Below are 17,192 nucleotides of genomic sequence, written 5' to 3' on the forward strand. Positions count from 1 at the left end.
AGTTTTTCAATAAATATAAAAATGTTTATTTACACACAATAGTCGGTGTATCAATACATTTCAGAAAAATGAACACAAATTACATAGTCGCTAATTAATGACATCTATACAGTATAAATAAAAAATTATAAAATCAAAAACCAGAGAATAAAATTGGACATTATACTATGCCTCTCCCGTTTTTCTAATAAAATTAGAGTTCGCAATATCCTTTCTTATCAGTTCTTCATTTGCCGTGTTAGTGTTACCACCACAACTTCACATGATACCTACATTCAGGCAGTACAACTTTTCAAAAATGACAAAAATGAAAATGAGACTAGTAAGGCACGAACACTAACTGAAGCAAAATATGTAATTATCGATTTCACACATGATCCGCCATTTAATCATGACTAGACTAACGTGTATCAATTTTTATGCTAATCATTCATACAAAAAGTTTGGCAGTGATGTATAATAGGTAGGTAGTAAAATTACGCTATCGGGACCCACCTAAACCTACTTGTCACAATGTTTCACCTAATTATCGGCAGTCAATAAATATCATTAACATACTTTAAGATTGGCTTTCCTATAATCACAATTCACATTACATTTCAATGTGTCAATGTATGGAATGTCTAGGTATAGATAAACCATAACATAAAAGATCTCTTTGGAGCCTTTATACTAGTGTTAACTTGATCCTGCTCTGGTAGCTGTTGGCATATTTTTCCGTGAATCACTAAATAAGGGATCGGCTCTTAGCGTCCGAGTGGTTATCTGTACAAACTAAAATTGCTAAAACAAACATGTCAAATATAAATGAATTATATACAAGTAAAATGAGCTAACCCCCTCCCCCCCCCCCCCTCCCATGACACAATAGTGTTTTCAAACTACTCTAAAGAATCAAGGAAAATAAATGCAATAAACAAAGCAATCACATTTAATATCATGCAAAGTTTTTTTTCTTTCCCGGTCGTAGTATCGAGATGAAAACTTCCACAAACACACACATGTGTATATGCAAACGATTTTTCAGATGAAAATACTTTTTCATTCTTAGTTGATTGTCTGTTTTGGCTCATAAAAAGTTTAATTTTGACTGGTTCGTGTATCCAGAACTATTGTGTATTCTTCAAAGCATTGCATTTTTGCATTCTTTAAAACATCCATGGATTTCGAAAACTGTAGAACAGATAAATCTCATTTAAGATTGACAACTTCAATATAATAATATTCAAATTTGCCAACACCAAACAATTCTCCATTTCAGCAGATTCAAAAATTTAAAAAAATTAACTTCAGGTGAAATTTCAAAAAAGAGAGGTAAAGAGAGTTAAAGTTTCAAAAATTGTACTCGCGATTTGCACCTTACAATTATTTAGATTTCAATTTCACAAGATTCTCAAATGTAAGTATTGCATAATTTGCTTATTCCAAAATTAAAAAATTGCAATTTTTGAGACTTCTACATCCAAGATATCTCGGTCACATTTTAGTTGTGTAAGAGATTGAAGTTTTGTTGAATAAAGTATTGAATTTTTCATTTTTGCTGTTAAGCTAGTATGTTTTTTCGATAATGTGTGTACTTTTTTGACACTATTCCTGTTGAAATTTAGATATTTCATTCGACCAAAAGGACTTTCAACCTCGAAAGATGTGAGAAATACAAGTTCTCAACTGCTTTGAGAATGTGTATCCAGCAATTAGTATGTGGCAATACTAACATTTCAAAAATATACAGGATGTTCAATTGATAAATTGAAAGTAATTTGGATGAACTAAAATCATAAGGCTGCATTCTGAAAATTAAATGGAATTACGTAACATTGTGGGGCTACAGTTAAATTAGCATTTTTTAAAATTCATTTTGAATACAAGTCTTTGAACTACATACCAAAAGTATTAACAGCTGCATTTCTTTAGAGGAATCTACAAAAAATTTTGAGACCCTCGAAAATGTTGCCGCACGAAGCGCCATTTGAACTAAAAACTTATACACATTTTTTAATATTCTATTTTGGACTTTATTTTTTAAGCGGGCGGGGTTTCAGCCATGGGCTGCTCTACCAACCCAACCCACTATATATGTATGGAGAAAAATACTACCTACTATGGAAATTTTGGAAATACCAATGCTATATAGAATGTTGATTTGTGTAAGGAAATTTTCATCACAATACCACAAAAAAACAATATCTCCAACTACAAAGCACTAACTTCACTGTTGTAAGAAACAGTCAGTAGATTGTGTTCGGGTCAAATGTACGCTGGCGTTTTTCAAAGCTAATAAATACAAAAGGTAAAGGTTCACTTTTGTTACTTTAATACTCACATCACCGTGTGTATCTGAAGAATATGAATGAAGCAACTGCTTTGTCTATAGCTCTTCCAGCAGGAAAATTGAGCCGTAAGTCACCCTACCTTTCGCCCCCTAAATAGGTTTAGCATACTTCAGACAAATTTTGGAGTGAGTTGGCAAGGTAAGGTAACTGACGAGAAAATTTTTGTACCGTCCAAGCTCCACAACCCAACCCAGGCAGACTTAACCTCACATGATATTACGAATAATTAAAACTAGCTAACAGATTTATGCTCGGATTTATTTAAAGATAACGAGAGCCGTTTCCTACTGCTTTCACCGCCAGTCGACTTGCGGCGAAGCGGTCCCTCGGCCGGCGTCGGCGTGCCCTTCCTTCGTATTCCAACCGCGGTCGTTTTACGCAATCCGATCGGCGTCTTGTTGACGTTCTCCAACTTTTCCGCCGGTGGATTCGCCAAGTTCTTCGTCCAATTGTCTATCTGCGCCTCCCGCGATTCCCTCAGCACGTTTCGTATTGCACAAGTTTTGCTGACCATCTCCTGCAACTTCTGGATCGTCTGGTACAGACATACGGCGCTGACTAGACCGAAATCGAACAGGCTGCACATGTGCACGACGAAATTCCGATACAGATTTTTCAGCAGCAGCTCTTTGCCCTTGTGCTGCACGAACATGGCGCACGCGAGCGGAATTTGGCAATCGCCGACGAATCCGTATTTCATCACGTGCAGATTCCACATCTTCATCAGCTCCTTTTCTCCCTTAGTATGGTAACTTTATGTAAAAATTTGTGAGTTGAAGGAAAAAACTGATAGTAAACTAATTTCTTTTTTGAAAATGTTTCCTTTTTAAAATCGCGTGGGGTCCCAATGAAAACTTACGTGGCAGATGTGACAAATGGTTTTTCACTTTTTTTGTCTTATCATCATTTCAAAATACAGTTGTGAAGAATAGAATAGCGACCTTTCTTATATCCTTAAGAACATGTGTACCATTTTTCAAAGCGATCGGACGTTTCTACACAAAGTTATCGTGCACACGGACAGACAAACAGAAAAACAAAATTATAAATAACGATCTCGAGGAGTATTAATAATTTCAAGATGGCGCTGATTCCGTAAATACCGGAAGTTGGTGCCATTTTGCTTTTTTTAAATAGCAACACACAATTTTCTACTTTTTCTAAATGCGCCATTTTATTCTGAATATATAACGCATTTGTGTACCTATCTGTCATAGTTTTGACATATGTCAATTTTTCTCAAAAAATTTGAAGATGAACGGGTCCATTCAATAGTTATTTGTTTCATTAGTACAAAAAATGTCAGTTTTCGGGACGAGGAAGATAGTTGCTGGACGACGCGTCAGCGGAGTCCAGCAACCTTCCGAGTCCCGAAAACGCATTTTTTGTACGAATAAAACATAAAATTTTTTCTCCAACCGCCTTTACTTCAAATTATATTCGAATTTAGATTCAGTCACAGTTTCACTACTAGTATAAGAACATCTGCTTTCTTGTTCTCACGTGTCATGCCACTCTAGTTTTTAGGTTAACTTATAACCTATTCGTTCTTACTTCTTACTTCTCACCTCTCGTGACTTTGTAGGGAGCAAATCTTGAGGTAGCATGTTCTGCCGTTTCTATAATCTCTGGCGGAGTGCAATCCATGTCGCTATCAGTTTCAGTCATTTCTAATGCATACACAATTAATATTGTTATATTTTGTATTGAAATAAAAAACTTACCATACAGTTTTTTAATTAAAATTAATTGCAATTAACTTTTTCAAATTTTGAATTCAAAATGACAGATAATAGTGCAATGTGTCTTAAGTAGATGGCGTTACGCGCGACGGCGGGTTGTATACGTATTAAAATTACGTTCACCGAATATGTAAATTACGTTACACATGATTTAAATAAAAATAGCGAGCGTAAATCATTTTCAATACATGTACATACGTATAATAGGTAACAGCATTATTTGCATTGAATATGCAAAAATATTTGATTTGTATGTATAGAAATATCTTACAACCTGCAATGTAAACCGATGTCAATGTGACATATCTCCGTGATTGTAATTTTTTAATTGGTCAACTTTCAAGGTCAATTTCTTTTTGGTACTAGGACCAAAAGTATCCACTTTTTGTACAGTTGCCATGGTGAAAGCGATTAATCCGCAAAACGTCAATTTTACGTACCGAACACCGTCACAAAATAGCGTCTTATTCAGGTGGTTGGAGAAAAAATTCATATCTATTAAACCGTTCAGAATGTTAATCACAGAATTCGGAATGGGCCCTAACAATCAAATCTATATTCATTTCTGGCATCAGAAATCTAAAGTTTTTTACATTTTTTATTGCTAATTTTGAAAAATAGCAGCAGCCCTGGAAACTTTTTCGAGACTTTCAATGGTTACTCAAAAAATTCCTTAGACTTTAAGGATATATGATATAGTTGTGATATTCAACTTCAATTCTCTGGCGTACATTTTACGTTTAGTACAAACACATTGTAATGAATAGTATTATTTAGTAACCTAGGAGTAACGGTATACTAATTTTGTTTATCGCTAGGTTTGTTTTTTTGTCATATTATATTTATATGTTAGGAATTAACTTGTAGTCTTAGTTGCTTCACTTCTCACTTATCACGTTTAAAACAAGTATTACTTTTTTTTATTATAGTCATTATTCTGTTTTTGTCAGTGTATTTATTTCTTAGATTAACAAATGTAGCTTAACCACTAAGTGAATTTGTAATTGAATATTGTTCAATTATGGACCCGAGTGTCTGTTGAACAATAAATTCCATTATTATTATTATTCGACTATAAAAATCTGCACTCGATTATCTTGAACGGTTTCAGAAATATGAATTTTTGAATGGGCCCTTTCATCTCCAAATTTTACTATCGATTTTTCCGCTCATGAGCGTTTTTATCCGTTCGCGAGCGCTTTTTCCGCTCCTGAGCACTGTTAACCGCCCTCAAGTGCTGAAGGGTTAAGCACCGCTCGCGAGCGTTTTTTTCCGCTCACGAGTTCTTTTCCCGAGCGCTCGCAATAAACCGCTCGAGCACTTTTGGGAGTGCTCAGAAAAACAACTCGATGATCGCGAGCATTTTTGAGAAAATTTGAGCGCTCCTCGCTCGAGCAGTTTTTTAGAACGCTCGACCCAGCTCTGGGGGCAACGCACCGCTTGGGCACCCACGAAAAATTTCATGTCTTGGTCATGCGAGGGTTAACACTCAGGTTAACAGCAATCCTTCCATTAGAGTCTTTAGAACCAGTTAAAGAATAACATGCAGTCTCCAGAAACGTCAAATTGTGACCAGGATTAGGGTGAGATCCCATTTCTGAAGCTTGCTAAAGAAGAAATAAAGGATTTAGAAAGTTCTGTCAAGGCAATGTTCATGGTTTCTATTTGCGATTTTCCAAAACACATTCACATACCTTCAACTATTTTCTTTACGTATTTCTGGCCATAAAAACAAAGGTGTATAGGGTGGACACTCTCTTATAGAAACACCCTTTATTTTATTTTTAAACTTTATTTTTAAGTGGGCGGGGTTTCAGCCAAGTCCGCTTTACCTACCCAAACCACTATACATTTACAAACAGCCAGGCCTGAACTCGGATTGGAACCAGGGACCCTTAGTACCGCAGAAGCGCTTCCACGCCACTGTGCCACACAGACCGACATCCGTTATTTTAAGAGAAGAGAGAAAAAAATGGAGTGTCGAGTTCAATTTTTGAAGAGAATATCACTGGCGCAAACAGAATTCAGATGCATATCTCTAATAATTTGGCCGCTAGGGGGAATTTCTCTAATGTAGTCGATTTCTGCCCCATAACTTTCTTATTATTAAATATAATTGATTTTGCCAAAATCATTCAAGGGCTGTATGATACTATGCAGTGGCGTATACAAGGGAGGGGTTTGGGGGTTCAACCCCCCCCCCCCCTTTGGGGGGTGCGCTCTCGCCTCGGCCCTTGCATATTGCGGGGCACCCACAAAAACAGCAATGATACTACGCGAAAAGTCGGGGATATCTTGGATATCGATGAGGTAGCAGCAGTTGGTGAAATGTAACCAGGAATGAAACTTTGGTGGCAATATATTTCTTCTTCGCACAGTTCTCCAAAAAATGCTCTGGACGCACTGAAAATGTGCAATCCAGAAATATTCCCAACAGTGAATTTCTTATTAAGAATATTAGTTACCTTACCTGTGACAACTGCCACCAGTGAAAGATAATTTTCTACCCTGAGACGGCTCAAAACTTATTTGAGAAATACCATCAGCGAAAATCGCCTCAATGGTCTAGCTTTGTTGAATATTCACAGGCATATTGCTGTAATCATTGAGGAAGTGCTGGATGAACTTGCTCTCAAAAAAAGGAAACTTCCACTCCGTCTGTCTAACTCATATTTACTTCTTTATACATTTATTACTTTATTATTACTTCATATCTAATATGAATCGAAAATGTTTTGTTTGAGTTTGAAATTATATTTATACTTATTCTATTCAAAATAAATTCTTTGATAATACTTCTGAAAATAATCGTTTGTTTAACATTCATTCACAAACTGGAGATATCCTTTCGTTCTAAACTGAGTTCCTATGCATATTCCTCCTTCCAGATTAGTTTAGAACATGAAATCGTAAGACAAATCAAGCAAATTCCCAGAAGCACTAAAATTGATGATTCAAATAACCTGCTCGGCGCGAATATCTTACCCCCCCCCCCCCCTCGACAACATTCTGGATACGCTAATGATACTATGCATTTTCTTACATCATTTCTAATATATGAAATGACTTCTATTTTCTTGCATGCACATTTGGAACCTGTATGAACACTATGCAAGTGTTTGTCCAAGAAACTGTATCAAACTCGGCATGTGCAGGGCCGTAACTAAATATGACCACGCCCTTGGCGGCACTTCAAGTTTGCGCCCCCCCCCCACCTGCGCGTGGGGGTATGAAATATCCCCCAACAAAAACCTCCGAAAATTTTCTCAAGTTCAAGGTTTCGAATCTTTTTGATCCGAGAATTTCGCTTCTTTAAAACATGGAGAAAAGATTACAAAATACAGTGTGTCCAAGATAAGAATGAACATCATGGACACATCGGAAACCATAAGAAGTACACAGTCGGTTAAATTGGAAAGAGTTGCGCATTTTAGGACTTAATAAAACGATGTTTTAAAAATGCGGAAATTCCGATCAGTTTCGAAGATATAAAAAAAAACCTCGAAAAAAACCGAAAGTAACTTTTTAAGCTCACCATTTTAATAGATTTTCGCTGCGACGTTTCGTCTTTGAGAAACCATCATCAACTTCATATTTTTATATGGACCGGAAAAAAGTACATAATGTATTGAGTAGCATTTTTGATTACGGATACAATTATGTATGGTACAATATGTCATTTAGAAGAACAAATCATTTTGACATTTTGTCAACGTCTATTAAACCAAAAATGTTAAAAATTTAGTAACAAGCCATTTTTCTGAGCTAAATAATTAATAATTTTTAACATTTTACTGTAGTAGGCGTTGACAAAATATCAAAATAATTCATTGATTGTTCCTTTTAATGATATAGGTGATAAAGAATCTTATTGTGGCATACATCGTTGTTGATGGTTTCTCAAAGACGCCAATTGTACAGCTTAAAAAGTTCCTATGAGGAAGTGCTATTTGTTTTTTGATATCTTTTCAAACAGGGCCGGCAAAAAATAAAACCGAATATGATTAATTTCGTTTCTTTTCGGAACTGATCGGAATTTACAAATTATTAAAATATCATTTGACTTGCTTGTTCTTCTTAAATTGGACACACTGTATATATTACATTGCCATAAGGAGGCAAAAGGGGGGAAGGGCAGAGATGAAGGTAATATCACTTTGTAACGACCCAGCTATTCACAGTCACAGCACGTACAGTATTAACAATCTGAAATAACATTTATTTAATAAACTGATTTTTTTTCCTAATAGGTACACTAATGTTAAAAGAAATTTTTTCATGACCAATTTTGCGCCACCGCCTAGATACGGCCCTGGGCATGTGATTGGAGATTGTATGCAGTGTTGTGGCAGATACGTTTATTTGAGTTTCTAGAACCAGATACAGATACATTTGTTTCAGTGTATCTAGATACGAATTTGTCAAAATCAACTATCTTTAATAATGAGAAAGTTATGGGGCATTAAAGAAAATGACTAAAAAAAAAAGAAATGCCTGCTAGTGGCCTAGACATAGTTCTGTTTCTGTTTGCACAAGTGATTCTCTCTTTAAAATTGAGCTCCAGACATCTAGGTCAATTTTTTTCTATCTCTTAAAAAATAAAGGGTGTTTCCATAAGGAAGGCACCACCCTGTATAGGGTGTCCCAAATTCGAGAGTGACCCTTGGGATCTTAGAAACCGTTAGACGCACGAAGTTGATTAAATAGAGACAAAGTGCATTTTGAGGCTGAATCTAACGCGGCTTAGGCAGTCGCACGAAATGTGTGAGTAATGTAGAATGATGGTTATAGTGCGTGCCCTATGGTGAGGGAGGCGCGAAAATTACAACAACAATTTTAGATCATTAAATCTAACAAATCAAAATAAACAATGTCAACCATGTCAAAAATACCACCTTTTTTGACAATTTAAATGCAAAAAAACAATGTAAAATATCACCGCCTACTTCCACGCCGGTTTTAGTAATAGATCGACTGCACTTTTATACGTTAATAATTAGGCTAGATTATTTCCTATTTTACAGAACCACAGAGAATTTTGTATTTTGGATGTCTTTTTCCCAAGTTGACTCATGTTCCCCAAACCTTTTGGGATTGATAAAGCAAAACTACTAATTCAACATTTCCAAAAAAAAATTAGCTTTCTAGTTTTTTCCTTTTAGTGACACTATACTACCTCGTTTACGTCCGTAAATTCGTCTATCATCATCATTGTCTTAGCCTGCAGCCACTCGGGATCGTTTTCCCCCTCCGAATCGACATCCATCTCCTTGGGATAAATAGGCAAACAAGTCGTGGTGTGGTGGTACAGTCGATTATGTCCGGTTATGAAGGGTCTTTGTCCGTCGTAGTCGCAATCATCCAGCTCCAGAAACTCAGAGAGGCTCGGCTTGGGTCGCTTCGGGTGACAAACGAGAATGTGCGTGACCGTAGCTCGTCGTACTGGGCCGTTTCTCGAAAATGCGCACATGGTCGGTTGAGATATGAGATCGTGAGGTGAGCCGGTGTAAGAGCCATCGTACAGCTCGTTAATTGCCACATCAATGCGAGCCCCGAACGAAATTGGTACGTAGGTGAAGGTAAAACGCGAATGGCACAATTTCAAGTGCTTTAAAAGTGTATATAGGGTGGAACAGTTTAAGCTGCACCAAGGGCAGTGTAAATCCTCACAGGCTTCCGTTTGTTGACGCGAATTATTGTTATAAACAAATTGATAAACAATCTGCAGCTTCTCCTGAGCGTTACTGTTAACAACGGGTACATTCTCCTTATTTTCCCCAATCGGATACGGCCGAGGACAATCAACAAACCGACTGCACGCCTCCTCGGACCAATTCAATTTAAATTTCACACTTGGGCCTTTAATTTGGGAATCGAAATTGGTACAATTGTCACCAAAATCAGAAACATTCTCCCAACTAGAATGTTTCTTAGGTGAATTTTTGGTCGCTGTAGTCACTTCTTGCAAGAAAACCTCGTAATCACCATCGGTCAGCAGGCACCGATTATGCTTATCATAAACGACCAGCTCAGAACCATACAATTTGGACTCCTCGAAGACGCGCAAATTCAAATTGGCACCAATCGACTTGCGCCTTTTTATAGGCGACTCCTCGTCGTTCTCCGCGTTTGTGGGAAAACAGCGTACCCGTAATAAAATGTAAGATCTCGCTAGTGGCCCCCCCGGCAAGCTGAAAGATTCCGTTGAAACGCTTATCGAAGGTGCAAGTGGCGGTAGGTTGTTATCAGCCGGATTAATAACAACCTCCGCCGTACCCACCGACACCTGCATCGTAGGCGCCGAGCTGTCCTTGCGTTTCTTATGACTAATTTTGACTAAAAATGTTTCTACTTGAGCTACGCACGCGTTCGAGTCTAAAGCTTTATCGTAAAATCCCAAGAATGTGATATTCATGAAGCCGGGTGTGTTCAATGAGGGCGAATCTTTTTGACGTTGCGTAATTCGCTCCAAAAGACTGTCAATTTTGAAATTTACGCGCGACTTGTTCGATCTGGACATGCGATCTTTCATGTAAGATAGTGAACGATTGAGGAAGATCGGCTGTTACAACAAAACCTCACTAAATTACACAAAACTGTAAAGCTTAGGCTAGCACTTACCGAGCACATATTTCTTGTTCGGAGATATCTGTAAATTTGTGTTGGCTCTGAAAATACATAAAAACAATGCAATGTTTCATTTAGGAAAAAATTAATCTGATAAACAACTGACATAAGTAAACAAAACACAAAAGCTTACTTTCAAATGCTTGTAAGAATAATTCGTGATCGGCTTGTATATGGTCCATTCTTGGATTTTTAGATGAATCAACATCCTTTTCACGCTTTTTAGGGGGCATATTATTTATTGCTTAGGAGGGGGGGTCCTAAAAACCACTAGCAAAATCAATTTAATGTTTAAATGATTCTTGATATGTTATGGTTTACGTTGCTAGCTTCATGGTTTTTGCCTTAGCAAGAAGAAAAGTTACAACTTCATATCATTCACCAATCATAACATACAGTGCAGTGCAGTTATTTTATTTCAAGTGGGGATCATCTTCAAAACTTTGAAGCACTGTATATATACACTGCCTGGATTATGTGAGAAATACTTAGCTCTCGAGCGTTACATAGTGCTTTTAAGTAAAAATAACTTTGCTCAGTTAATTTTGTATCTTCTATAATACATTTTTAGATGTATTTCCCTTGTACATACATTTCAACGTTGCGCGAGTTAGATGACCTCTAAGTCTCGTGTGGCAGTTTGTCAAAATAAAAGCGACAACAGCGCTTACAATGTGCAATAAAAGAAAGTGATTGGTTCCTGAATTAATTATTCAAGATGGAGTGTTTAGGTATGTTGGTGTTTAAAGTAATTTAAAAATTTTATTAAATATCTTACATAAACGAACCCAATTAACGCTTCAACACATTCCTTAGAGTGTCTTTTTCCAAGCATTTAACGGTTTTCGCACTGACTCTGTTATGTTAATTAATGCAAGTCATTTCTCTTCATATGCACTGTCACCTTGTTCATTGAACATTTTTACCAACAAACGTGTCACGAATTTGTTGGAAAAATACAATAGGTTAATTACAATTTACACGTAAATTTTAGGTACAGAAAATGATAGTAAATTATCAAACGTTTCGGTCGATAGTCACACAGATATTTCGGAAAATACGGAACCTTCTGAATGTAAAATACCCAAAACAGAATCTATAACTAGCAATTCGACAAATAATGAAGATATAGAAGATGTATTAATCGACGTAAAGGTTATTTATAATAAAAATAAATACGACGTCAGTACGTCTGCGAATGGTACTGTGTCCGAGTTTAAGAAACAATTACAGGGTCTCTTGGGTAAGATTGGCTGGTTAATGGGACATTTTGTAAACCTTTTGTTTACAGGAGTGCCAGATTCGATGCAGAAACTTATGTATAAAGGTCTACTGCAGGATAATAAAACCTTATCTAGTTTAGGTATAAGCAAAGGTGCTAAAATTATGTTAGTGGGGTCTACGTTGAATGACGTATTAGCTGTGTCATCAGTTACAAAGCAGGTTAAAATCTCATTCCTTTATTTTTTCTTCAAAACTACTTTTAGGATGTTGCCGAGCAAGAAAAGGCATCAAGTGCAAAGGAACCTCTTTGTAAGCAAAAGATTCACAGAAAAGTATTAGATAAGGGTCTACCAGAGGATGTAATGCCTGGTATTAAGGACTTAAAGGTAAACCTTAAACTATCGTAACTGTTCTAAATATGCACTTTAGGAGAGTTTGCCACCTATTCCTCTGTCAGGAATGTTGAATAAGCATGGTGGAAAAGTAAGATTAACATTTAAATTGGAAGCTGATCAGTTATGGTTAAGTACAAAGGAACGCACAGAGAAGTTGCCTATGCAGTCTATTAAAAATGTAGTTTCAGAGCCTATTGAAGGACACGAAGAATATCATGTTATGGTAAATTGCAACTGTTTGTACTAACTCTGAGTTTTTTTCATTTTAGGGATTACAATTAGGACCAACGGAAGCTTCAAGGTACTGGGTCTATTGGGTACCGGCCCAATATATAGATGCGATAAAAGATGTGGTACTTGGGAAATGGCAACAATACTTTTGACTCAGACTAATACTGCGTTTGAGGCTGCGACAAACTGTTGTTGTCAATTATGCAAATCGATTGATTTGATTGCCTGAATTGTTTCGATCCAAAGTAAATCGCAGTTCTGATGGGTCCTTTTTGTTCAATCTTGTTACTCAATTTAACTATAAGTTATTGTTTTTTACTTTGTGATACATATTAGCATTTGATACTTCTAATGATATAAAATTAATGAAAATTCAAAAAGCAATTTTCTTTATACAAAACTGAAGTACTTATTTTGTTGCGTGGGGTACCTACAGGTTCACAAATCGGACTGGGAATTATGTTGAATTTGCAAGCACATACGTCACTAAAATTTGATATCGCATTAAATTATTGATTGAACCTTTGTTTCATTTGTCTACTCTGTGACTGCACAACTAATTTATACCAAATGTTTCACATCTTTCCCTACTGTGATTGTGAATAGTTATGTGCAGTTATACATATATAGAGTGTCAGTGGCATAGCTGAATTACAATGCACGCGTAGCAAAAAAAACTAAGGTGTTATTTCACATAATTAAACGATTTTTGCAATTTATTACGATAAGTATAGACCAAACTAACTTCTATATAATATTTAATTGACTTACTTGGCACTGTGCGTCGGTACCTACGCCACCAAATGTGTGTTGAAATATGTGATGGTTTCTATTCTATTGCACTATAATATTTTAAACGGGATGATCTACAAAATACAGAAATCGAACTGTTTTTCAATTGATTCAGTTTTTCCTAATGATTTGGAAAATGTACCCTTATGAAATAAATTGACCAGGTGAACAAAACGCCCATTATTTTCAGCACTTGCTTAAATAAGACTTTGGCCTTGGTGAGTAAATTTTAACTCTTGAGGCACAGATAAATTGAGGATACAACTCTCATAATATGTTCAATTGGTTCAAATGTCTATGAATTGATATGCCTGACAGTTATGCAACCCACAAGTTTGGCAGTAGAAGAACCTAAAATTTTTCACATGACCATGGATGACCTAAGAGACTGGATGTTCTTCCAAAGGTTTGAAAATTTGGAATATTTAATAGTGATTTATCCAGGTTTGAGCAAATATTTTTGTTTGCATCCACCCTGATGGGGACGTGGTACACAATTTCTGTTTCTGGCGAAAATCGTATTTCCAGCACGGGATTTCTTCGTACTGAATTTTAATTGGACAGACTGTTAATATTATACAATTCAATGATTATACTAATCATTCTTACGCTTTCGCATGATATTGTAAATAGCTATCGTCTTAAATAAATTTGACATTTCTTCTTGTCAGAAATTTATCAGTTGCTACGCAACACTTTCCGCCCTTATGATGTAATAGGTCACTTTCTGGACTCAAACCTTAGACCATATACCTAGTACAACATGGACTGCTATTAGCCCTATGCTTTCAATACAAAATGGGCGGTCACGGATAGAGGGCACTGTAGTCGTGGGTATGTGATTCTCAGGGTAAACTAAAGTCGTATGAACACCACTCGGATCGCGTAAAGAGTAGCTTTTATGGTAACCGTGTAGTATGGGAAGCTTTAAATACTCTTGCTTATCTTCTATACGTCCACAAATAAGAACAGTTTTGGTTTTTTTGCCATATCTGAGCAATTAATTAATTGACGTTTGTTAATTTATAGGTTGACAGCCTCAGTGTCTCATCGGACAATTTCGAACAGACTCGTTTACCCTGAAACACACATACCCCGGCAACGTCCTTGATGAACATATTATGAGTTACAATTAGCAGTCCATGTACTATATGGTCTAGACTCAAAATGAGGTATACTGTATTCATTTTAAGAAGGTAGCGGTAAAAAACATAAGGAAGATTTGACCTTCAGTGTGATTGGTTAAAACACAAGTCAGTACTACGCTGAAACATAAAACGAGTGGCGAATTTTGCAAGCTGGTAGTTTCTGTTGGCATCTAAACTATTGAAGTGTCATTAACTGTTAATGTCAAAGATTGATTTGTGTTTGCAGTGCTAGATATTTCTACTTTACAATAATTTGGTGCAGTTTTATATTTTTCCTGTGTGTGCTTATCTTCAAACCCAGCGCCATCTACTACCTTCTTATAATGAATGTGAATAAAGTATAGTGTACTATACAGCGGACAGTATGAAATAAAAATAAAGATGCATTGTACCATATAAACCAAATTGGTCTATATAGTACGTACTTTGGGAAACCAGTATTTCTTACCGTTGCATATTACACTGGATGTCTGTCTGAGTCACAAAGGCTCCGGAACTACACCACTTTACAGACTTGGTATTGGTGTCATTCGATCAGAAATTAAAACTTATTTCATGTTTGTAATTTTCGAAATGTCCATAAGGGCAAGCATTATGCGAGTGACTCTGTCATTGGGCGCAAGCCTGTTATGAGGGCCCAGAACAAGAGAAAATAAATAAAAAATTAAAACCGAAAAAACAAATTATTATTTTTAGCATTGGAAATCCTTATATGTTTTGTATATGGGGTATGAACTTAACCACAGTTTCGTCAAGCAGAAAAGAAGACAGTGGTGTCGCGTGAAGTGTTGATTGTCCCGTACTCGGGCGCAATCGGTAGATTAAAGAAAAGTTGCGGATACTGCCGAGACGGTACTTAAGGCTGGACAGTACCATTGAAATACAGAACGGAGTATGTAAAGTTGCCTATTGTCAATCGCCAAATTACCAAGATAACTTATCTATAAATGAAGTTGGCATAATTTCCAAAATTGAGATAAGTTTGTAAACTTAATATCTAGGCAATAACGTCAAGAAAATTTATTTCCTTTTTTCTTTTCCAAAATATGGCACCCTAACACCCCTCGACGTTACCTTAAAAAAAAGATTATTTTAAAACATTTTAGTAAACCCCGGCGTTATTGTACGTATAACTAAAGCATTCACCTTTCACAGGAATATTCGACCACTTTTTCATATTCACTAAGAATTCAGATATCGTGGAACGAAATCAAGCGTACGGGCAACGCAACAGATGTACTGTCCAGCCTTATGTACTCAATAGTGCGCAATTCCAATCTATAAAATTCTCGCACATTACGAGCATGTTATGATGAGGCTTATTATTCAGAAAGTGATTCCGGGTGAGTAAGGTTTATTTTGTGTACTTATATGGCGTTATACGCCGGTTGTCATTTCCATGTTTCCGACGGTTGCATGGATTGCGAAATCTGTAAATTTTTTTTAGCAGGAAACGTGAGACTCTAGAAAACTCATATGGAACACGAACGATTCTTGTAAACAAGTGCAAATTTAATTTTTCACTTTGCCTCTCCATTTCTCTTTACCCGACTTCTCCTAAATAATTGTTGCCACAACCTTTTACCGCCATTACCAGCGTTATAACTTATTATAACCATCGTTTCTCATGTGTTTGTTGGGCACCAACAGATGCTTGACCACCACTCTATATGCACATCTGCAATTTATTGAGATTTGACCAATCCTGCTCCTATACTGTACTGTGTAGAAACCTGGACCATTGTTTAAACACTTTATTTAAACAATGCCTGGACTCTATAACAACAGTCACTAGTCGCACTACAAAAAAGCTACCATCAGGGCCAGGCCTTCGAAATGTGGTCCTATCGAAAAATGCAGAAAATATTGTGGATGAGCAAGATAACGTACAGGTCCTACAGGATATGCACAAGGACATGTGGGACCTGGTCAAATTCATCAGGAAATGCAAATATCGCCAACCAAAAGTACCAAACTAGTCACTCATCCAGGAGAGCAAGATCGATCAAGGCAAGATAAACGTCCGTCGTCCAGGGTTCACGTTCAAGTACAAATTTTACACACAGTGCTACACAGAGAAAAATATCAAAACGAAGTCGCAAGAAAACGCTCTTCAGTGTACATCAGTTAATAAAAGGGGCGAAGGAAGATAAGATATGGCCAGGCGAGGCGATTAGGCGAAGCCGAGGCTGGCCACTTCGTGAGGCCTGGAAAACAACTTTCGTGCCATGGTGCACACAAGAAATTATTAATAAAGATTCGCCTTAGAATATAATGGCAACTGGGGCAGCAAAAGATTTCCATTTTTAAACTATAGCCTTGCGAAAATGCAGCTTGTTGTTCTTTTAAAATTACAGATAAGTACGGCCTATTATTACCCTGCTGAATGGCATACCTACTCATTAATTAAGGGTAGGGGGATGGATTCTTCGAATAAATACATAATTAATTGTTAATTTTATGAGAAGCAAGTTTGGAATGGAATGACGAAGTAGGCATTAAATTTCAAGGCCATAGGAAAGTTCTATTTTTCCGCATTAAAAAAAAAATAAAATAAAGGTCAACGCAACGCAAACGCATTGAATGTTATTGAGAAATGGAATTGTATACGTTTTCCTTCCTGCGCCTAGCTTACTCAACAGGCGACTCCGTCTATTCCATAATATTTGTTCTACACAATCGTCATGAGTCATTCCATCA

General features: G+C 36.6%; 2 protein-coding genes across 2 annotated transcripts; one reads left to right on the plus strand and one right to left on the minus strand.

Annotated features, from left to right (window-relative positions):
- Positions 1-2: 2 nt before the first annotated feature.
- Positions 3-11,058, minus strand: LOC116173722 (polycomb protein suz12). Its single transcript, XM_031491386.1, has 4 exons — positions 10,836-11,058; positions 10,697-10,743; positions 9,252-10,637; positions 3-3,072 (listed from the first exon to the last, which is right to left on the minus strand). The coding sequence occupies exons 1-4, from the start codon at positions 10,933-10,935 to the stop codon at positions 2,566-2,568; spliced, it is 2,040 nt and encodes a 679-aa protein (XP_031347246.1). The 5' UTR covers positions 10,936-11,058; the 3' UTR covers positions 3-2,565.
- A 238-nt stretch (positions 11,059-11,296) lies between these two features.
- Positions 11,297-12,932, plus strand: LOC116173725 (ubiquitin domain-containing protein UBFD1-like). The gene is made up of 6 exons (XM_031491392.1): positions 11,297-11,433; positions 11,697-11,945; positions 11,994-12,145; positions 12,190-12,312; positions 12,356-12,544; positions 12,591-12,932. The coding sequence occupies exons 1-6, from the start codon at positions 11,421-11,423 to the stop codon at positions 12,702-12,704; spliced, it is 840 nt and encodes a 279-aa protein (XP_031347252.1). The 5' UTR covers positions 11,297-11,420; the 3' UTR covers positions 12,705-12,932.
- Positions 12,933-17,192: the final 4,260 nt, after the last annotated feature.

This window comes from Photinus pyralis, unplaced genomic scaffold (genome assembly GCF_008802855.1).
Source record: "Photinus pyralis isolate 1611_PpyrPB1 unplaced genomic scaffold, Ppyr1.3 Ppyr1.4_LG6, whole genome shotgun sequence".
In the NCBI taxonomy this organism is placed as follows: domain Eukaryota; kingdom Metazoa; phylum Arthropoda; class Insecta; order Coleoptera; family Lampyridae; genus Photinus; species Photinus pyralis.